The sequence below is a fragment of the Monodon monoceros genome, unplaced genomic scaffold (genome assembly GCF_005190385.1).
Source record: "Monodon monoceros isolate NGI ecotype Baffin Bay Population unplaced genomic scaffold, NGI_Narwhal_1 Super_Scaffold_2, whole genome shotgun sequence".
Lineage (NCBI taxonomy): Eukaryota > Metazoa > Chordata > Mammalia > Artiodactyla > Monodontidae > Monodon > Monodon monoceros.
Window position 1 is genome coordinate 67,326,027 of NW_021703776.1, and position 21,040 is coordinate 67,347,066.

The 21,040-nt window shown below is 35.5% G+C and overlaps 2 protein-coding genes across 5 annotated transcripts in view; one reads left to right on the plus strand and one right to left on the minus strand.

Annotated features, from left to right (window-relative positions):
• The window catches only part of LRRN3 (leucine rich repeat neuronal 3), a 37,522-nt gene extending 18,328 nt beyond the window's left edge, over window positions 1-19,194 (plus strand). Inside the window, exon 2 of one of the 2 annotated variants that reach the window (XM_029233253.1) lies at window positions 16,192-19,194. In XM_029233253.1, coding sequence (XP_029089086.1) covers window positions 16,551-18,677 — 2,127 coding nt within the window. In that variant the 5' untranslated portion in view covers window positions 16,192-16,550 and the 3' untranslated portion in view covers window positions 18,678-19,194. The remainder of the gene's footprint in view (window positions 1-16,191) is intronic. The other variant, XM_029233252.1, reaches the window with a different exon arrangement.
• The window catches only part of IMMP2L (inner mitochondrial membrane peptidase subunit 2), an 899,397-nt gene that overhangs the window by 452,677 nt on the left and 425,680 nt on the right, over window positions 1-21,040 (minus strand). The gene's annotated exons all lie outside the window — the stretch shown is intronic.

Genomic DNA, 21,040 nt, shown 5'->3' on the forward strand with positions numbered 1-21,040 from the left:
TCTATAACACAAAGCTTTATGCAGTACAGCCTAACAGAAAGATGACCGATAATGGAATCGGGAATCTGGGATCAAGCTCAGGCGCCATCACTTACCAGCCCTTAGACTTTGACTAACTCGTTAAATTTTTCTGAGCCTCACTTCATCACTGTTAAGCAGGTATAACAGCACAAGCTGACAGGATTATTCTGGGATATATATGAAAAATGAATTTAGCTTTTTTTTGCAATGTAGCATATTATGACTGCTATTACTTTCATTGTTTCATTATTTGTTGCTATTGTTATATGATAGCAAAAAATTCATGGAAATGACAAAGACCTTTAAGAAATGTTAGGATCAGAACTACAGTAAAATGTGAAATTAAAGCATCAAAGACCTTATCTGGGGCTTCCCTGGTGGCGCAGTGGTTGGGAGTCCGCCTGCCGATGCAGGGGACACAGGTTCGCGCCCGAGTCCGGGAAGATCCCACATGCCGCGGAGCGGCTGGGCCCGTGAGCCATGGCCGCTGAGCCTGCGCGTCCGGAGCCTGTGCTCCGCAACGGGAGAGGCCACAACAGTGAGAGGCCCGCGTCCGCAAAAAAAAAAAAAAAAAAAAAGACCTTATCTGTCCATGGATGTTGGAATTAAGTCTACATTAGACAAAATTATATTCTTTAATCTATGTTTCTCCATATAATTGCTGGGGATCAGTCATTAAAGAAAATCACAAAACTAGAATTTTCAACTCTGGATCTTTCATCATTCTGACACAGTTTAATTATTCTTCTCATACACTGAGGATAGCTTTCATTCACTGAAACAAAACTATACCTTCCAAGAAAACCTACACAACACCAGGAGTAATGACAAAGATATATCTTACTAACCAGGGTCATGTATTACAATTTTAAAACACCATGAAAAAAAAATTAGTCTACTTGAAATTTAGATCTTAAACTCCAACGCCCTAGTGGTTTAATCTAAACTTTACTACATGGCTATCTTTGAAGAAGACATCTAAAATGTAAATATGATATAAAAAATACAAGTATTAAATATAAAAATTCTTAAGCTTCAAAGAAAGTTTCTTCATAATATAAAATTAATGTTGAATAATTCTTGGCTGAACAATGTGAAATATTCCTGCAATACAAATTAATGGTAAATCAACTTTACTTCGCAAAATAATTTTGTTTGGGCACACGGGAATAGTAAATTTTGGTGAATGTCCCAGATCAAATTTAAAGGATTCTAGGTTTTGAATCATGCAACTGTGTGAAGGAAAATTTTTTCTCCTAACTCAAATTCAGTAATCAAAAATAAAAACATATTAAATCTGACTCTGTGAAGCTGTTATAACATAATGTAAAACTATTTGCTTCTCTTACCTTAAAATGATAGTTTTAAATGTATTCCTAAATTTTCTGTAGAGAGTTTATCACGAAGAAATTCTTCCAAACAGGCGATTGTCACCTAGTTTTTCACCTAATCCATATATTAGATGAATACCAGGCTTTTAAGTGTAAAGTGGATGCAAATTTACAACCTTGTTTTGAAAGAATCCTTCCTCCAATTAAGATTTAGAATCCTTTCCATGACTGGTCCTCTAGCCAAAGTGGAACCCCCCCAAAAAAAAAAGCTTCAGTTGGCATATTGCCCAAGCTCCTCATGAGGTAGCTGCTGTAAAAGAAGTTAATGTTAGCAAGGGCCTCCAAGTAAAGAGCAATTGGGAGGCTACTGGAAAGTTAAGTGGCTATAAGTTGTTAAGTGACAGGAAGAAGGAAACTCAAAGCTTTAAGTTGCATATAGTACCTTTTACTTCCACACATGAGATAAATAATAAAGCTTCACTGACTTAGGGCGCATCAAGAACTAACTCTGTCTGCCCCTTCAGACCTCCTCCAAGTACCACCAGATCATCTCACAATGATCATTTGTCAACACAAATGTTAAAGAGCACGCGACGTGTCCAGTAGTGAGCTTCTTCTTACTGAGAGATGCACAAACATGCACACAGGCATGAAAACTCCCCCTATACCGTGTTTAGATGATTACTTTTGAAACTCAAAACCGTAATTTGGAAAGGTTTTCTCAAGCTTTCAAATGAGTTTTTATTATTGTTCTATTTTAAAATCTTTCTTGTAGCCCCTGGACTCAAAGATAGCACTTGTCTTAAGCAGTTTGACAGGAGTATAAGGGGGAAATCACAGAGCATGAGGGAAATCTGACACGCTTTTCAAATGAAAATATACAAGCAATTCCACGCTCACTATAAGGAACTAATAATACAGACCCTATCTGTATTATCAGCTCCCTCAGTTACAGTAACAGAAAAGCATCATCCATCACTGAACTCATTGGCAGACAAGCGCTGACCCATGGCACACCTGAAATGTGATGCTATGATTCATCCCCTTGTTCACTGCATTTGAAGAAATTATTTGACCATAGGAGCTCATTTTATTTCAATTCCTTTCAAAATGTGTTTTATTTTCACAATTCTTAGTAAAAAATCAAACTCTGGTATTCATGCTGTTTTGTTTAAGAGCAATGAAAACCAATTTTCTTTATTATATGCAGAACAGAAGCTGAAGTACCCAGAGACCCTGAACTCTGAGTTCCTGTCAGAGGAACATTCCTTTCTAAAATGTAACTTTCAGTTTTCTGTAATAATACTGCAACTAAAATATTCTTCACTCTCTATCTACAGTACATCACTGGACTCTTGTTCAGAGGCGTCCTTATCTTCTTTACAAAACAAAGACTTTCTGTTCTGCCAAACTGAGCTAATGAAAGAACACAAACATGATGAAAATCTCTCTCCTGTCATCCTTTTATGGCATGTCTCTGCTTCAAAAACCAACCCTCCTGAGATCAGGATGAAAGCATTTACTTGTACTTGTGACGATCAGTATAGAACACACTTTTTTTCTTTTCTTTTTTTTTGGTGGGGGTGGTATATATGCCTACCATGTCCTCCCATGTATAAGATGCCAGGGAGAGCAGTGCTTGTGATCAGAAAGCACTGGGCAGCATACGTGTACCTGGTCAACTCAGGCTGGAATCACTCTATGTTTCTTTTAACTACACCCGGGAGATGGACAGTCTTCAGATGACTCAAAGAATGGAGACTTCAAAGACAGGTTAGGGTATCTGGCTGCCTTATAATGAAGAAGAAAATATTTAAAAATTGTTTGAATTGTCTGGAAAATTACCCCAAATGTTTTCATCAGAAATGGAGGGTAACTGAAAGTAGGTCTACATTGAGACATGCATTTCCAAACCATCATACTGCAAGGTACCATATAAGTATTTCTCCTGTCACACAATCAGGGGAATTTGCTAGAGAGACTGTCTCTAAATGCAGCTGGAAATGCCTCTTAAGACAGAAGGATGGCATCATTTACAAATCGTCCCACTGCACTACCCAAATGAACTGGAACTGGACAATAAGAACAGGCTTTCAGAAAACAAAAGTATCAAGGGAAAAAGGAAAGTTTATTTAGGCAGACTTGTCCTCTTTATCCATGTGAAAGTTTTCAAATACAAATCGATGCCTAATTAAGTCAATTACCCAAAACTCTACTGATAGGAATAAAAGTTGGAACAAAATGGGAAACCTTAGTACATAAGTTTAGTCGATCACATTGGGAATTTTCTGAACTAATGGATCTTACACATGTGCATGTACATGAACATTTTGCAAAGAGAATAATTATTTTTTACACATATAAAAATTGTTCCTGACATACAAGTAAAAAAAAAGTCTCCAAATTTCCTATGAATTGTCCAGGTCCTAAGAATCCTTTTATAGACTACTTCTGATCCTAGTAAAATTCCCACCCTATCTATATGCCACAGTTTGACACACGTGTAAAACATGTGAATAAACATCATGAAAATCTGAAAATATCATGAAATATCCATGTAAATTCTGTCACTGTCAGTAATATGTTATATTTGCTCAGGAAATATATTTAAACAGTTTTGAACTTATTTAAGATTATTACAAAAATTATTTAATTATAGAGCATGGAGGGATCTCTCATTTTAGAAATCAAGTCACTAAAGGTCATGGGGTCTTCTCCTAATTTTGGGGTCTGCATGCTTTCACAATACCCTGCTGCTAAATTACTATTAATCACTCAAATAGAGATCTATAGTTTAATTATAACCTGAAGCAAATTTTCCATTATTCTGTTTTCTAATTTGGAAAATAAGATAATTATACTTCAATCTAAGATGAGTGAATGTTAAGGATAATGCATAAATGAGTGCTTTTCCCCACAGACACCTACACTTGGGACTATACAAATGCTAAATAACAAGAGAATGAAAAAAAGGAAGTTAAAAAGCAAATCAGACAGTCAAATTCCACTGGCTCTCACACAATACTGAATGAAGTACTGTTATGCTATGTTATAAATTAGAGCTCCCCAATACATGGAATGATTCTCACAGAAGAAATACAAGCATAAATAAACAGAACAAGTTCCGGCTTAGAAATATCACTTGTTTGGCTAATTACATACAAAAATCAACTTCACAAATAACGCTATTAATGAAGTGCTCAGTTGAACAAAAACTGTAATTAAAAATAAATACAAATCAGAATTTTTTTCATGATAAGAAATGACAGTATCACGACAACCTTTTTTTTAGAATTTTTATTTATTTTTTTATACAGCAGGTTCTTATTAGTCATCCATTTTATACACATCAGTGTATACATGTCAATCCCAATCACTCAATTCATCCCACCACCCGCCCCCACCACTTTCCCCCCTTGGTGTCCATATGCTTGTTCTCTACATCTGTGTTTCTATTTCTGCCCTGCAAACCGGTTCATCTGTACCATTTTTCTGGGTTCCACATATATGCGTTAATATACGATATTTGTTTTTCTCTTTCTGACTTACTTCACTCTGTATGACAGTCTCTAGATCCATCCACGTGCCTACAAATGACCCAATTTCGTTCCTTTTTACGGCTGAGTAATATTCCATTGTATATATGTACCACATCTTCTTTATCCATTCGTCTGTCGATGGGCATTTAGGTTGCTTCCATGACCTGGCTATTGTAAACAGTGCTGCAGTGAACATCGGGGTGCATGTGTCTTTTTGAATTATGACAACCTGTTATTTTTAAGCATACAGAAATCACTACACCAATATGAAACACTCCTGAGACTCAGATGGCATTCCCCACTCTCTAACAGAATGTTATAAATGAGGAATTTCTGCACTGCGAATTGTCCTTCCTGATTGTAGCTATGCCATAACTAGCTACCACACATCTGCTGCTTTGGGGTGCCATGTTTAGCGTTATTTTTTAAAGAAAACTATCTTGATCCTTTTTTATTTTATCCCTATGGATCTCCTCACATAGCACAAGCCCCAAATTTTGAAAACAGCAGAAGAAAAAAGATAAAAAATCTAAAGACTACCTCACAATCTGCCCAAAGCATATTTTAAGAATCGGGAGAAAAAAAGAATTGTGCTGTTTAAGTTGCTCCTGGTTTCTCTAAAAGAAATTCATTGCAAGATCTACATTTTAATCTAAGGGAGTCAGCTGAGCCTAGTTTCATGAGGGATGAAAATAGTACATGACTTGTTTAAGATCTGCACTAATATTCTCTGTTCAAGTAGAATGTCCGGAATATGACAAGGACACAAAATAATATCAAATCTCCTCTCCTTTTTTTTTTCTTTTTAGCTACAGCTATTCCTATCATAATGACAAAAGAGCATGTTATCCAGTTTGAGAATCTCAAAATATCTGATTTGAGAGTCTCAAAATATCAGAATCTAAGGAAATCATCCTCAAAAATAGTATCCACTAAATATATGGGTAATAACATACATTTTAGTGCATAAATTCTGTACAATAACAAAAATAATTTTGTTCTAAAAAGGAGATTTCTGTATAATGGTAACTCTATAAAAAATCTTTATGGGATTTCCCAGAACATTAACAATCAATTTGGAAATAATAGTGAAAATTTTGTCCAAACCCCACATTTTGTGGGAAACTAAGACTCAGAGAGCAATATGATTTATCTGAATCACACAGCAAAACTAGGCCTAGAAAAAAGGTTTTCTTATTCTAGTTCCCCTTCTGCAACACTCAACTGCCTTCTAAATTTCATCTGAGTAAAACTTTTCTATCAGAGAAGGAGAAACAAACAACAACAAAAGCCAGTGTACTCATCCAGTTATAGGAAATACATTTCTGAATAGTTACTAAGATGAGTGGTACTATGTTAATAAACATTTGAGAGGAAGTAGAGCTTAGTGGTAGTGAAAGATAAACTGAGGAATATTAAGATTTTAAGAGTTTGAGCAAAAATCGATTCGAATAGGGTAGAGCCAAACTGGAAGTGGTTAGGAGGCTCCTTTGGCCGGAGCTCAGAGAGAGGCTTTGAGAGAGAAAATGTGGAAGCAAAAAAAGGGAGTTATTGATTGGCTATAGCTTAAAGCCTAGTAAGCTATTTGCCTGCTTGTCCTTAGCATTTTGATTTTGTAACCTTGAGGCATTTGCAGGCTTAGATTTTGGTTTGCTTACATAGGTCACCATAGAATTAGAGTCCTATTAGTTAATGGCCTCCTTGTTTAATTAATTTAACAGTGGTTCAGAGGCAAAATAAAGGGATTTGAATCTGAGGGGGTGTAAACTGGCAAGTCATTTAACCTCTTTGGCCTCATGTGAAAATTAAGGATGATATTAGCGTCTACAAAAAGAAATGACATGAGGAGTAGCTGTGAGAATTTACATGAGGTATGAGACCAGTGGTACATGGGACATGCTTGCCATTGATGTATTGTTACTAACTGCTCTTACCATACCCACCCTCCTCCAGAGCACTTCCTTCTTCCTTGCCCCATCCCTTACTCGGCAAATACTTACCATGGAAGCTGAGTGCTATCATAACACACTTAGGGATTTTTCACTTGAAAGGAGAAAGACCAATTAGGATTCAGTCAAGGTCAAGGGAAGAGACCTCACTGTGGCAGGTCTATAGACTGAGATGACAGTGGGGGGATTTGTGTTAGAAAGAATGCCTAAAGTCTCTCCAAATTTTCAACAGCGTTTTAGAATGAACCACTTTGTATGAGTCATTTCACTCTGAGGGCCTCCTTTACCTCATTTTAAGAGAGGATGGGAATAAATGGATGGTTCAGAAAACTGAGGTCTTTGGAGCCTCTTCAGGATCAGATGCTATGGGCAGAAAGGCTAAGCTGGGTACCATCTAAATCTTTCCAGAAACCACACTCTCCTCCACCATCCCACGTCCCATGCTAACCAGAATAGATCTTCCTTCCTATGTTTGACTTATTCTGAATCTAGGTGAGACTTTATTTGAACAAAGGTTTTCACAACTGAGATGAGGTTGAGAATCAACAGATCTGTCTGTACACCCAATCCCAGCTAAAAAATTTTATGACATCAAAAATATGCTAATTTTATATGATACTAAATTTACTCAGGTGGCTGGAACTTGATATTATTAAAAATCCATGTCTTTCAAATTAGCAAAAATATCATATTGAATATATTGTTCATATGTCAATATTAATAGTTACTGGCAACTCATTTTTGTCTCAGTTATTCCATCAAGGGACCTAATCCAGACAATTTACTTACCCAGTGTAGTGTGCCTCAATATGATGACTAAAGTAACTCTCTTCCTCATTTACTACCAGCTAGATGTAAATGTAAAATGAAATAGGAATGACAGGTAACTAATCTGATAGCATTTAAAAGCCCCATAATGACTAAAATTCAGTGATCCTAATGTGTCTATGACATAGGGTTACAGCACTAAACAAATTAGTGATCAATTAAATACAAAGGTTAAAATTGAATAAGTCAGCTTACCCACAGCTATTTTTTGGTCATCTTTTAAAATATGTTTCATGTTCAGAGTAGTGTCAGTTTAGAATATGAAGAAACCTTAACGATCATATAACCAATTTCTAAATTTTAATGATCAATAACTTGAGGCACAGGAAAGCAAAATGTCCTGTCTACAATCACACAATCACCAAGTAAACCTGATCCATATTTCAAAATGCAAAGCAAATTTTCTTCCCCTATATCAATTTTTTATTAACAGATAAATATTCTAAGATAATATCCATTAAACTACTCTAGTCATCATTATCCACTCCCTGAAAGTTGACACAGATATTTAAACAGTTAATTCTGAAAAACTGGAAAATAAATATTTCTCAAGGAAAAAAGAATAGCCTTTTATAGGGATGCATTTAGAATAATGTAACAATACCTTTGGGATATGGAACCTTCAATTAGAATTGAAGAAAGACTGAGTCTTACAACAAAGGAATATAAAGTCAGATAATGGGAGAATAGAATTTAAGTACTTTATATAAATGAACTTAGCTAGCAATTTGCTATAGAAGAAAAGGAAAAACTGGGCTTTAATGTAGCCATAGCAACCTCCTATCTTGAACAATTTTTTATCTTAAGCATCCAAATGTTTCTCTTCTTCAGACTGTAGTCTTTATAATACACATAATGAGATACGGAGAAGAAGCCACACTTTGTTCTTAAGCTTTAGGACTGTAAAAATTCACCTGAAAGGTGAATTTCAGTATTTTACATTTTCTTACCCATGTGTTTCCCCACTACTTCAGTTGATTTTTTATAAGCATCATAAGAGAACACAGAACATTCAGGTTACTTCCGTTGGACGGATAGAACTAAGCCTCTTCCTTTGTGCATCCATAGAGTAGTACACATACTACTATTACAACAAGTCAACTCTACTGTGCATCGTCCTCTGCTATTTTCTCCTTCAGTAACTCAGAACTTGGTGAGAAGATAGTTCACCTTATTTACTCTTGACTTTGCAGTAGCTACAACAGTGCCTGCCAAAAAGGAGGTGTCTGGTCAATGTTTCATAAATGTAGAAAAACAGAATAAGCTAAAGAATTAAGATCATTTTACCAAGAAAAAAGTAGCTTTTGCTCTCAAAAGTTGCATACATAATTATATCTAGAAATAATTTCTCTTTTTATTTAAAGAAATCTAAAGTTACGAGTGTCCACAAGTATTAAAAAATATCATAAGATATGAGAACTCTTAAAATTGTTTTCGTTTAATGGCCTAAACTGGGAGGTTTCATGCTGCTGGTCAGAGTCTAATTATACATATATTACTTGTTTAATTTAAAACACAGAAAACACTTTAGATCTTTGACTCTCCCTTAGGCAAAATCTATGTGGGGAAGCCAACAAAAAAATTAAAGACACCGTGAGAAAAATTCAGAAAGCACAAAAGGACATATGTATTAGGAAAATTCCACATCTTAAAATGCTTTCTAAATTAAAAAAAAAAAGGTCTTTGAATTTACCACCCACACCCCCAGAAAAAGGGCCTTAAGTTCACTGCCAATTATTCTTTGTCAAAGAAAAATCATTTTTAATCTTTCAATTCTTAAAAATCTTATAAACTGTAAAGATTAGAAATGCAAGCACAGTGACTGATGCAGTAGGCCCTCAGCAAATATTTATTGACAGATCAAAGGGAAGAATAAATGAAAAACTAGATAGATGATAAGCTCTACATAAGGGTTGATTTTGGACTGTATGAGTCATTCATGCAAGTCATTTAAAAGAACCTTTATATAATACATTTCATTGATATGTCAGTTTTCATTCCTGGTGACATTTCATTAACATTGTCTTTTGAACTTGTATAATATTCAATTATAACTTACTTTGCTTTAATATATGATTCTGTTGCCTTTAAAAACTAAAAGAAAGGGGAATTCCCTGGTAGTGCAGTGGTTAAGAATTCACCTGCCAAGGCAGGGGACACAGGTTCGAGTCCTGGTCTGGGAAGACCCCACATGCCATGGAGCAACTAAGCTCATGCGCCACAGCTACTGAGCCTGTGCTCTAGAGCCCACGAGCCATAGCTACTGAGCCCACATGCCACAACTACTGAAGCCCACACGCCTAGAGCCTGTGCTCTGCAATGAGAAGCCATTGCAATGAGAAGCCTGCACGCTATAACGAAGAGTAGCTCCGCTCAAGGCAGCTAGAGAAAGCCCACGCATGGCAACGAAGACCCAATGCAGCCAAAAATAAATAAATAAATAAAAATTTAAAAAAAAACTAAAAGAAGGTACAAAAAATAACAACTGAAAAGAACAATAGTTAATTATGAGTTGGTCCTTAGCTCCTACATATGACTACATATATGAATGTGTACCCTAACAACAAGAAATCATTTAATGAAAATTCATCCACTATTAAGATTTACTTGCATATGGCTTAATTTATTTTAAAGAAGAGAAGCAAAATATTTTATCTACATGTTATCTATTTTACATCCATCCATCTACCCATCCATCCATAATAATATTTATTTGAAGACTTATTATGTCCCAGTCCCAATGCTAGGCTCCACATCATCTATCAAGGCAACAGTCCTAAAACCTTCAAAACCTAAGTTGAAATACTGACTTTTTGAAGTACAATTTTCCTACTCTTTAGAAGAAAAAATAATCCCAGCAAGTTGATGGAGTATGGGAAATTATGTAAGTATATCAATAATTACATAATACAAATTTTCTAAGTTTGAAAACATTTTTCAGAGAGTTTATTTTTTTCATTATATTCAAAAAGTAAAAGTAGAAGAGGGAAAGATGAGGGAGGATAGAAATGAGAGGATTTAGGGCACACGCATTAAAATTCTCAAAAAGTGAAAATGGGATTCAGCTGGCCCATCTATTTTTGTGTGTGTGTGTGTTTTTTTTTTTTTTTTTTGCGGTACGCGGGCCTCTCACTGTTGTGGCCTCTCCCGTTGCGGAGCACAGGCTCCAGACGCGCAGGCTCAGCGGCCATGGCTCACGGGCCCAGCCGCTCCGCGGCATGTGGGATCCTCCCGCACCGGGGCACGAACCCGCGTCCCCTGCATCGGCAGGCGGACTCTCAACCACTGTGCCACCAGGGAAGCCCGGCCCATCTATTTTTTAATGACATAATTAGTTTATTTTAAAAAATTTTACACCAATGCACATAAAAAAACAAATGACAATATCTCCTTCTAAAATCAACATCACCATTATCACTGTTATCTAGCTCAAATCTCAAAATAGCCACCAGCAGAAACCATTTTCTCACTGATAAAGCTAAAGTGTACCTAAAGAACAGCTATGTTTTTAAATTGGTGCTGGTAAAGTGAACCACTTTCTGTTTTGCCAGTGGAAAGTTGGCAGTATACCTGTGTTATTTCTACTTTCTTTTTTCTAATATAAATTTTTATTTTATTTATTTATTTATTTTTGGCTGTGTTGGGTCTTTGTTGCTGCACACAGGCTTTCCCTAGTTGAGGAGAGCAGGGGCTACTCTTTGTTGCAGTGCACAGGCTGCTGATTGCGGTGGCTTCTCTTGTTGTGGAGCACAGGCTCCAGGCACGTGGGCTTCAGTAGCTGTGGCTCACAGTCACTAGAGCGCAGGCTCAGTAGTTGTGGCACATGGGCTTAGTGACTCCGCGTCATGTGGGATCTTCCCAAACCAGGGCTTGAACCCGTGTCCCCTGCATTGGCAGGCGGATTCTTAACCACTGAGCCACCAGGGAAGTCCCCTATTTCTACTCTCTAACCACCAAACGATAAGAAAAATATTCTGTAAAAAACTGGGAGCATATCTTTTTCTCTTTATTTTTTTTCTATGTTGTTTATTTTAAGTTACTTAAGAAGGGAAACAGTCATTTTAATCATTATTCCATATTCTATCATCCAACACAAATTATAGAAAGACACAATTGTGAGTTAGCATGTAGCAAACATTTGTTTAATGACTTATATACTGGCCTAGGTACTAATCAACCGACCAAATGTACTAATATAACCAAAAGTAAGCTGAACACAGTTCCTAATAATAATAATAATCTCAAAATCTAGTAGGAAAATAATAGTCTAATAATCTTATATCTAGTAAGGAAACAGTCTAATAATCTAATGTCTAGTAATAATCTACTAATAATTTTATGGCCAGTAAGGGAAAAAAGAAGTGTAAACAAATGATTATCATGACGCAGATGAGAGGTGACCAAGAATGAATCCAGGAAAAGCTTCCCAGCATAGATGTTTGGGGGCTGAGGTCATGCTAAGGGCCATGAGACTCAAGAGGTCCAGTTTCTGGCAATGATATGCTCTTTACTAAAGCAGGTATGTCAGGCTATCGTTTCTGATGATGATGATAATTAAGAAGTCTAACCTAACTTCCCTGTACCTGACTCTATAATTACAAACAAATTGCATATTCATAATTTGTATTTCCAAGTAGATTTTTTAAATGGAGCAAAAGCACCGACCAGCAGATTCAAGTATTTGTACTCTCTTGACAGTCATATTTCTCATTGTAATGTATTGGCATTTGGGTTTTGTTCCTTGTGAGTTTGGTTAGTGTGAATCATACCCTAGTCACTATTAGTAGATTGATAAAATTAATTTTCTAAATTTGAAAAGCTGAAGTCAAAGGTAATGCCAGCCCTTCCTAAGAAAAACATCACTACATTACCTTCTGTTAAAATAATTTCATAGCAACTCTACATATGGATGCAAGCCTAAGGATAAAGCCTGGGTTCTAATCCCACCTCATCAATTATTAGCTGTGTGATTTCAGGCAGATAGGTGTCAATACCCTTACAAACAAACAAACAAAAAAACAAATAAATAAATAAATAATAGTGGTTAAAATCCTTCTCCAATCTGTTTCAAGGCCATTATTAACATAAAATAATGAATAACAAAGGGCTTGGAAAACCACAAAGCTCTAAGATGTAAGATATTATTACTGCCTTACTATCCTGCAAACAATCCATGCCAAATAATCCAATAGTGAAAGTATCATAATCATTTTCAAAAACATGAGAAAAAAATCAATATTACAATAAAGGCAAAGTTTACATATCCTCTGTTGTACTTCCCATACTGATAATTTCTTCCTACAGACCTGGAGAAATAAAATTTGAATTTGTTCACCACTTTAAGAACTCTCCTTACTTTCAAAAGCTTGCAGAATAAATATAGTTCAAATAGGGTTGTTTCTGGCATATGGCTATGCCAAAATGATGAAATGAGGTCAGAATAGAGTTTCTAATTAAACATAAATATAAATTTAAGAAAATACAAAAATTTTAAAACAAAAAGTGGTATTATTAGGTTAACATCCCCCCAAAAAGAATGTTTCACCTTGAACATTTCTAATCTTCTAGTTAACATAAAGGAGAATATAGGAGTCTTTTTGCTGTGCCAGAGAAAGTGGATATAACTGGTTATTTGGCAGAAATTATGATTGCTCAGTTCTCAACCGAGTGATTTATGGCAACATGCAGAAATTTATACTTTGTACCTAGGTTTTTTTCTTCATTTTGAGAATAAAGAGGCAATAGATTTCTATTTTAAGTTTTATCCAGATGCCTCTCCTATGTGCTCCCATTTCATCACTGACACTGAATTGTAACCATCTGTTTACCTGTGTCTCCCCAGAAAGACTGAAAACTTATGAAGGGAAGAGACCATATTTAAGTCATCTTTTTATCCTCCAACTATTAACCCAATAACTGGCACATAAAAGGTGTTCATTAAATGTTGACTGGATAAATTGAGGAATAAACTAAGATATAATATTAGATTGACTTTAAAGTCTAGTTCCTTTGTATTACACTCAAATTTAATCTTTGGATTTTAGTAATAAAGGTAACACACATTCTGTGTAACTAATAGATTTACCCAAGTTAAACCAGTTGAATACTGAAATTAGGAAATCAAACAAACCAAATTGCTTAAATTGTATGTAGCAAACATGAATATGTCCATTTATTAAGTAATATAATTCAATTATCAGTTCACTGAAAACATTTCTTGAGCATCTACTATGTTCTAATTACCATGCCCAGGAGCTGGCAGGCCTCAGGCTCTCAAGGAAGTGAGTGTCTGGTGGGGCAGAGAACCAACTAAATATTCTGACAGAGGTGTGTGCTGGGGCCACTGAACGACCTCAGAGGGCAGCTAAAGTACAACTGCAGGGAGGGGTTATATGGAAGGCTTCACAGAGAGGTGATGCTTGAACTGAGGGTTGATAAAACAGCAATAATTAATGTAAAACAAAGAAACAGCCAATCCAGGCAGAGAGAAAAGGGTGAGGCACCCACAGTTCTACTGGCAGAGAGAAGGCTGCATATAGAAGAACGGCAGAAAATGACAAGAAACACAGAGAAAAACAGGAGGGACCCCAGATCGTGTAGGGTTAAGGATTTATAAAACATCTTCAGGGAAGAAGCAGTTGTATTAAATTCTTTCCTCAAGGGGCTTAGAGCTTACTTAAAACAGATTAAGAGTAATAGGTGAACAGTATTTAAAAAAGGAATTTTGATCAGCAAATAGGTGAAGTAACAAAACAAAACAAACAAACATAAAAAGCAAAGACACTTAATTCAAGATAACTTAGGAGTTATCTGAACTTCATGATCCAGTTTTATCACATCTCTTAAAGGATAAGAGGAGAATTAGGTGTGACTTTGAACTATAAATATTCCAACAATTTTGAAAACCAAAGAATGTTTTAAATTAAAAAGAAAGTGTTTTATCTCTCTGTAGAGACCATATCTCCAAATACACTGATCTCTGTCACTGAAGTACCTACCTTAGAGTCACTCAACAATGCCCTTATGAATGTCAATATTGGGCAGAGATGAAAGAAAAGAACAGTATTCACACACTGATTATTCAGCAGACCACTACTGCTGGTAGGCAAGAAGTCTCAGAATGAACAGTCCAGCCGTGCTCCAGCTGTCCTGCACACTTGCGGGGAGAGCTCACGGGCAGTCCAACGGATGGAGTGTACATGTAAAAGTAATGTGGTATTTTACAATACAGCACATATCAAAATTGCAACTTGGTTTCAGATTGCTTATTGTTATGATAAAGACATCAGTAACCATTTAAAAGAAGGTACATCTAAGTGTCTGTATTAGCGATGTAATCAAAGTTAGTTTTTCATTGTTAGTAACTAATGGAATGTAAGTTATTTTCAGGGAAAAAATAAAACAGTCTAACATTAATCTGAATTTCAGTTAAGTATGACAATATACAGGTACATCTACAGCAAGTTAGACTACCTTTTCCAAATGCTGCAGAATTCAAGTCACTTTATACAAAGGAGACTATGGAGAGAAGTACGAATTAAAATGAAAAATTCAGCGAAATTCCACAATTTCTAGTTCATTTTATAATTTTATTTCTAAATGTCATCTCCTGGGAACCTGAGGAACCACAGGCTAACTCATTTGATTGTAACTGAACAGTATTATTTATTTATAAACTTTTAATTTTGCCTCTCTAAGAGAAAATGAAAAAGGCATCACTGAAAGATTTTCTTCTTTTTCCCCTATAACTAACTGTCAAAGAGAACGACAAATAATAAATTACAGGCTATAAACAAGCAAATATCTGAAAACAAAGACAAATTCTGGCAGAATAATTTTTACGTTTAATGCAACTTCAGTCTTCTAAAGATCCACTTTCACAGCCATAAAAAAGAATGAAATAATGCCATTTGCAGCAATATGGATGGACCTAGAGATTGTCATACTGAGTAAAGTAAATGAGACAGAGAAAGACAAGTATATTGCTTATATGTGGATCTAAAAACATGGTGCAAATGAACTTATTTACAAAACAGAAATAGAGTCACAGATGTAGAAAACAAACTTATGGTTACCAGAGGGGAAAGGAGGGGAGGGATAAGTTGGGAGATTGGGATTGACATATACTATATATAAAATAGATAACTAATAAAGACCTACTATAAAACACAGGCTAGTCTACTCAATACTCTGTAATGGCCTATATGGGAAAGGAATCTAAAAAAGAGTGTATATATGTATATGTATAAGTGATTCACTTTGATGTACACAACTGAAACTAATACAACATTGTAAATCAACTATACTCCAATAAAAAAAAAAAAATCCGGCCTATCCAATGTCTGGGCCAATAACTATTAAGGACAGTCATAACAAGGATAAAGTCATCAAAACATACTGAATTAACTGTAAACTAAGAATATTATATATAAGATCATCATAATCAGTTAATGGATATTGTGTTTTTTTCCCTTTGGACTAATTATTTTTCTCTTTTTTCTTTTATATTTTATTTTATTATAGTTAGCATCATGCTGCTATTCCTGCAAGTACTGAACAAGCATGGGATTTGAATATTACACTCTTAAATAAATGAATTGCTTAATTTCCTCTGACCATCTATACATACTCCATCTTCAAAAAGTATATCAATATTCTATCATAAAGGAGATAGGAACCTTTTCTTCAATATGCATGACATTTCTGGACAATGCAATTTTGGCACTGGCACGTTTTTCCATGAAGAAAATATTTGCAGTTCTATGGCATTCATCATTTGACAAAAGCAACTATTTTCCTTATCTATCAGCTCTTACTGATCTTACTAGCAGTGACCGTGGAATCCTTAAGGACCCATTAAATCTCTGAAGAAGAAAGCTAAGATGAAGGACCTGCCACTCCAAATTCATGTGCTACTTGGCCTAGCTATCACTACACTAGTACAAGCTGTAGATAAAAAAGCAGATTGCCCACGATTATGTACATGTGAAATCCGGCCCTGGTTTACACCTAGATCCATTTATATGGAAGCATCTACAGTGGATTGTAATGATTTAGGTCTTTCAAATTTCCCAGCCAGATTGCCTGCTGACACACAGATTCTGCTCCTACAGACTAACAATATTGCAAAAATTGAATACTCCATAGACTTTCCAGTAAATCTTACTGGCCTGGACTTATCTCAAAACAATTTATCTTCAGTTACCAATATTAATGTAAAAAAGATGCCTCAGCTTCTTTCTGTGTACCTAGAGGAAAACAAACTTACTGAGCTGCCTGAAAAATGTCTGTCTGGACTTAGTAACTTACAAGAACTCTACATTAATCACAACTTGCTTTCTACAATTTCACCCGGAGCCTTTATTGGCCTACGTAATCTCCTTCGACTTCATCTCAATTCAAATAGATTGCAGATGATCAACAGTAAGTGGTTTGAGGCTCTTCCCCATCTGGAGATTCTGATGATTGGGGAAAATCCAATCATCAGAATCAAAGACATGAACTTTAAGCCTCTTATCAATCTTCGCAGCCTGGTTATAGCTGGTATAAACCTCACGGAAATACCAGATAATGCCTTGGTTGGACTTGAAAACTTAGAAAGCATCTCTTTTTATGACAACAGGCTTATTAAAGTGCCCCATGTTGCTCTTCAAAAAGTGGTAAACCTCAAATTTTTGGATCTAAATAAAAATCCCATTAATAGAATACGGAGGGGTGATTTTAGCAATATGCTACATTTAAAAGAATTGGGGATAAACAATATGCCTGAGCTGATTTCCATCGACAGTCTTGCTGTGGATAATCTGCCAGATTTAAGAAAAATAGAAGCTACTAACAACCCCAGGTTGTCTTACATTCACCCAAATGCATTTTTCAGACTACCCAAGCTGGAATCACTCATGCTTAACAGCAATGCCCTTAGTGCCCTGTACCGCAGTACCATTGAGTCTCTGCCAAACCTCAAGGAAATCAGCATACACAGCAATCCCATCAGGTGTGATTGTGTCATCCGTTGGATTAATATGAACAAAACCAACATTCGATTTATGGAGCCAGATTCACTGTTTTGCGTGGACCCACCTGAATTCCAAGGCCAGAATGTTCGGCAGGTGCATTTCAGGGAAATGATGGAAATCTGTCTCCCTCTTATAGCTCCAGAGAGTTTTCCTTCTAATCTGGATTTAGAAACTGGGAGCTATGTTTCCTTACACTGCAGAGCTACTGCAGAGCCACAGCCTGAAATCTCCTGGATCATACCTTCTGGTAAAAAACTCCTGCCTAATACTCTGACAGACAAGTTCTATGTCCATTCTGAAGGCACACTAGATATAAGTGGCATCTCCCCAACAGAAGGGGGTTTATATACCTGTATAGCAACTAACCTGGTTGGTGCTGACTTGAAGTCTATTATGATCAAAGTGGATGGCTCTTTTCCCCAGGATAACAATGGATCCTTGAATATTAAAATAAAAGATGTCCAGGCCAACTCAGTTCTGGTGTCTTGGAAAGCAAGTTCTAAAATTCTCAAATCCAGTGTTAAGTGGACAGCCTTTGTCAAGACTCAAAATTCCCATGCTGCCCAAAGTGCTCGAATACCATCTGATGTCAAGGTATATAATCTTACTCATCTGAACCCATCAACTGAGTACAAGATTTGTATTGATATCCCCACCATCTATCAAAAAAGCAGAAAACAATGTGTAAATGTCACCACAAAAGGTTTGCACCCTGATCGAAAAGAGTATGATAAGAGTAACACCACAACATTTATGGCCTACCTTGGAGGTTTTCTGGGGATTATTGGTATGATATGTCTTTTCAGCTGCCTCTCTCAAGAAATGAACTGTGATGGTGGACATAACTATGTGAGAAATTACTTACAGAAACCAACCTTTGCATTCAGTGAGCTTTATCCTCCTCTGATCAACCTCTGGGAAGCAGGCAAAGAAAAAGGTACAGCATTGGAAGTAAAAGCAACTGTTATAGGTGTGCCAACAAACATGTCCTAAAAACAACTAACTAAATCTACTTCAAAGAAAACTCAAAACTGTGGTTGTACTTTAAAAAAAAAAGGCAGAGAAATATTACTTCGTAGAAGGAAGTTTAAGCTTCACCAATGCTGCTCCTGACCAATGGACATATGTACAAGTTCAGCATTTTAATTAACTGGCTTCGAAGGGTACTGTGGCAACCAAATAAAACAATTCCATTTTCTAGAACTTTCATGTAACTTTTATGTCTGGACTACAGTTAAAGTGGACAAAAACATTTCTGTATTTTTTTTAAGTATATAAGAGTAGTTGAACTGAGCAATACCTCCTCCTGTGCTGTATTACACGTTAGCCACGAGTTTTTGCAGTGACCAGATAAACTTGAATTGACACGTGGTGTAATAAAATGGACAGATTCTGTAGAGTAGACACAGTGAATATGTGGACCTCTTTTATAAGGAAAAATACATTTTGGATTAAAATCAATTGCTTTTGTCTTGTTTTTGTTTCTAAATAAAGAATAACTTCTGGGAAATATCATTTGACCAGATATCATTTAAATGACAATGTTTTCAAAAAGTGTTTTTCTATAATGAAATTTGGAATGCTAAGAGTAAGACACTTTTACTGGGTGATGTAACTACATTTTTATAATGCACAAAAATGGATTTTAGAAGGCACTTTATCAATATTGAAAGAAAATAATAACATTGTACTTAACCCTTTATTGACAGAAACAAATCCTCTTGGAAATTATGTATTCTTATGTATTCAAATTATAGATTTTCTTTTCTTAACAAGCAGCTTTTGGAGTGGATTTAATTATTAAGTTCATACAATATAAATCCAGTATCTAAGGAAATGAAAGTCTTATTTTAATAATTGGTAGTAGCTCAACATTAGGCTGCTTGCTTTGCAGAAAATATTGCCAAATTTCAGTAGGACTTATGATCTAGGTGTAATTTTCAAATCTTGCTGTGATTGTAAACACTTAATGAGCTTCACTGCAATAACAAGCAAACAATCTAATAATCTTCTATGTTGCAAATACAGCAAGGAAACATGTTCTACATGACCCCCAAAGAAGGAGGTTTATATACTTGTATAGCAACTAACCTAGTCGGTACTGAGTTAAAGACAGTTATGATCAAAGGGGATGGTTCTTTTCCCCAGGATAACAATGGATTTTAGAACTTTAGGAGAATAGGATTTTTAAATTTTATTGTAAGATATACTGAATTCATAGTGGAAGAAGTTCCAGAGTTCAACAGAAATTTAAGAAGACAGTTTTGCTCATGAAAAGCTTCTGAGACTAAAAAATTAAGTGCAGTTTTCCATGACTGTAAGGCACCTAAGTAACACAGCTTAGAGAAATTGAGAATCACTGAATCGAAGTGCTAATAACACTACTAATTATTTTAGAGTCTTATACAGAAAATACAAGAAGTTTACCTGGAAAAAACAACCAAGATTTTTAGGGCTTTAGTCATATTTACAAACAAAAACCCATAGTCCTACAAAACCAATGTATTTGTGTACAAAGAAAACATCCTGAAACACTAAAAAAAAAAATTTACAGAAGGTAATAAGCCTTACTTTTTATAGGCAAATTGCTTATCTCTACAAAGCTACAAGTCTTCCATTATAATTGCTACTTAATCTGTTCATAATCAAGTGTTTAAGTTTTCTTACCATAGCTTTCTGCATATCATCAACATGTCACTGGCCTGTAAACATTTCTACCACTGAAATCATATCAGTTTATTTGTTAATACTAGACATTTGCTTTTGTGATAGCACTGACAGTTTCTAATTAAGTATTAGCTGTTTTTGACAATGTTGGAAAGTAATCGTTATGAACTCTTTAAAACGAAAGGACAACTGTGTTAATTTTAACACAACCAAAATATGAAAGTTGCTAATTAAATGTGTTTCCCTAACACAAATTTTACAACCTGATGAATCACTATCACAGAGAGGCTGACATTAGAACTTTTCAGTAAGACATGCTCATACATCACAAGAGGTTTCAGCACCACGGACAGAGCTTTTTAAAAGAGCTGGGCTATTTATCAAAAATATAGGAGCTGAAATATGACCTATTAGGATGCAGGTATTGTATAGGTCAGCAAGAACTTGCTCAGATTTCTTGTATGTTTCTATTTTCATGAAGAACTATATCAAACATATGGTAAAGCTGAGAATCCATTTCAAGCTAAATTCTTCTTAGAGAAACTGCAGTAAATAAGTACTCGGAATAGATACCTAACAGTGAGCACTAAAATGAAGTATTTTTGTTACAGCTGAATAAATACAGATGCTCAAAGCAAATCATGATCCTATTTACTTGCTCAAATTTTAATCTAAATTGCCAGTGAGAA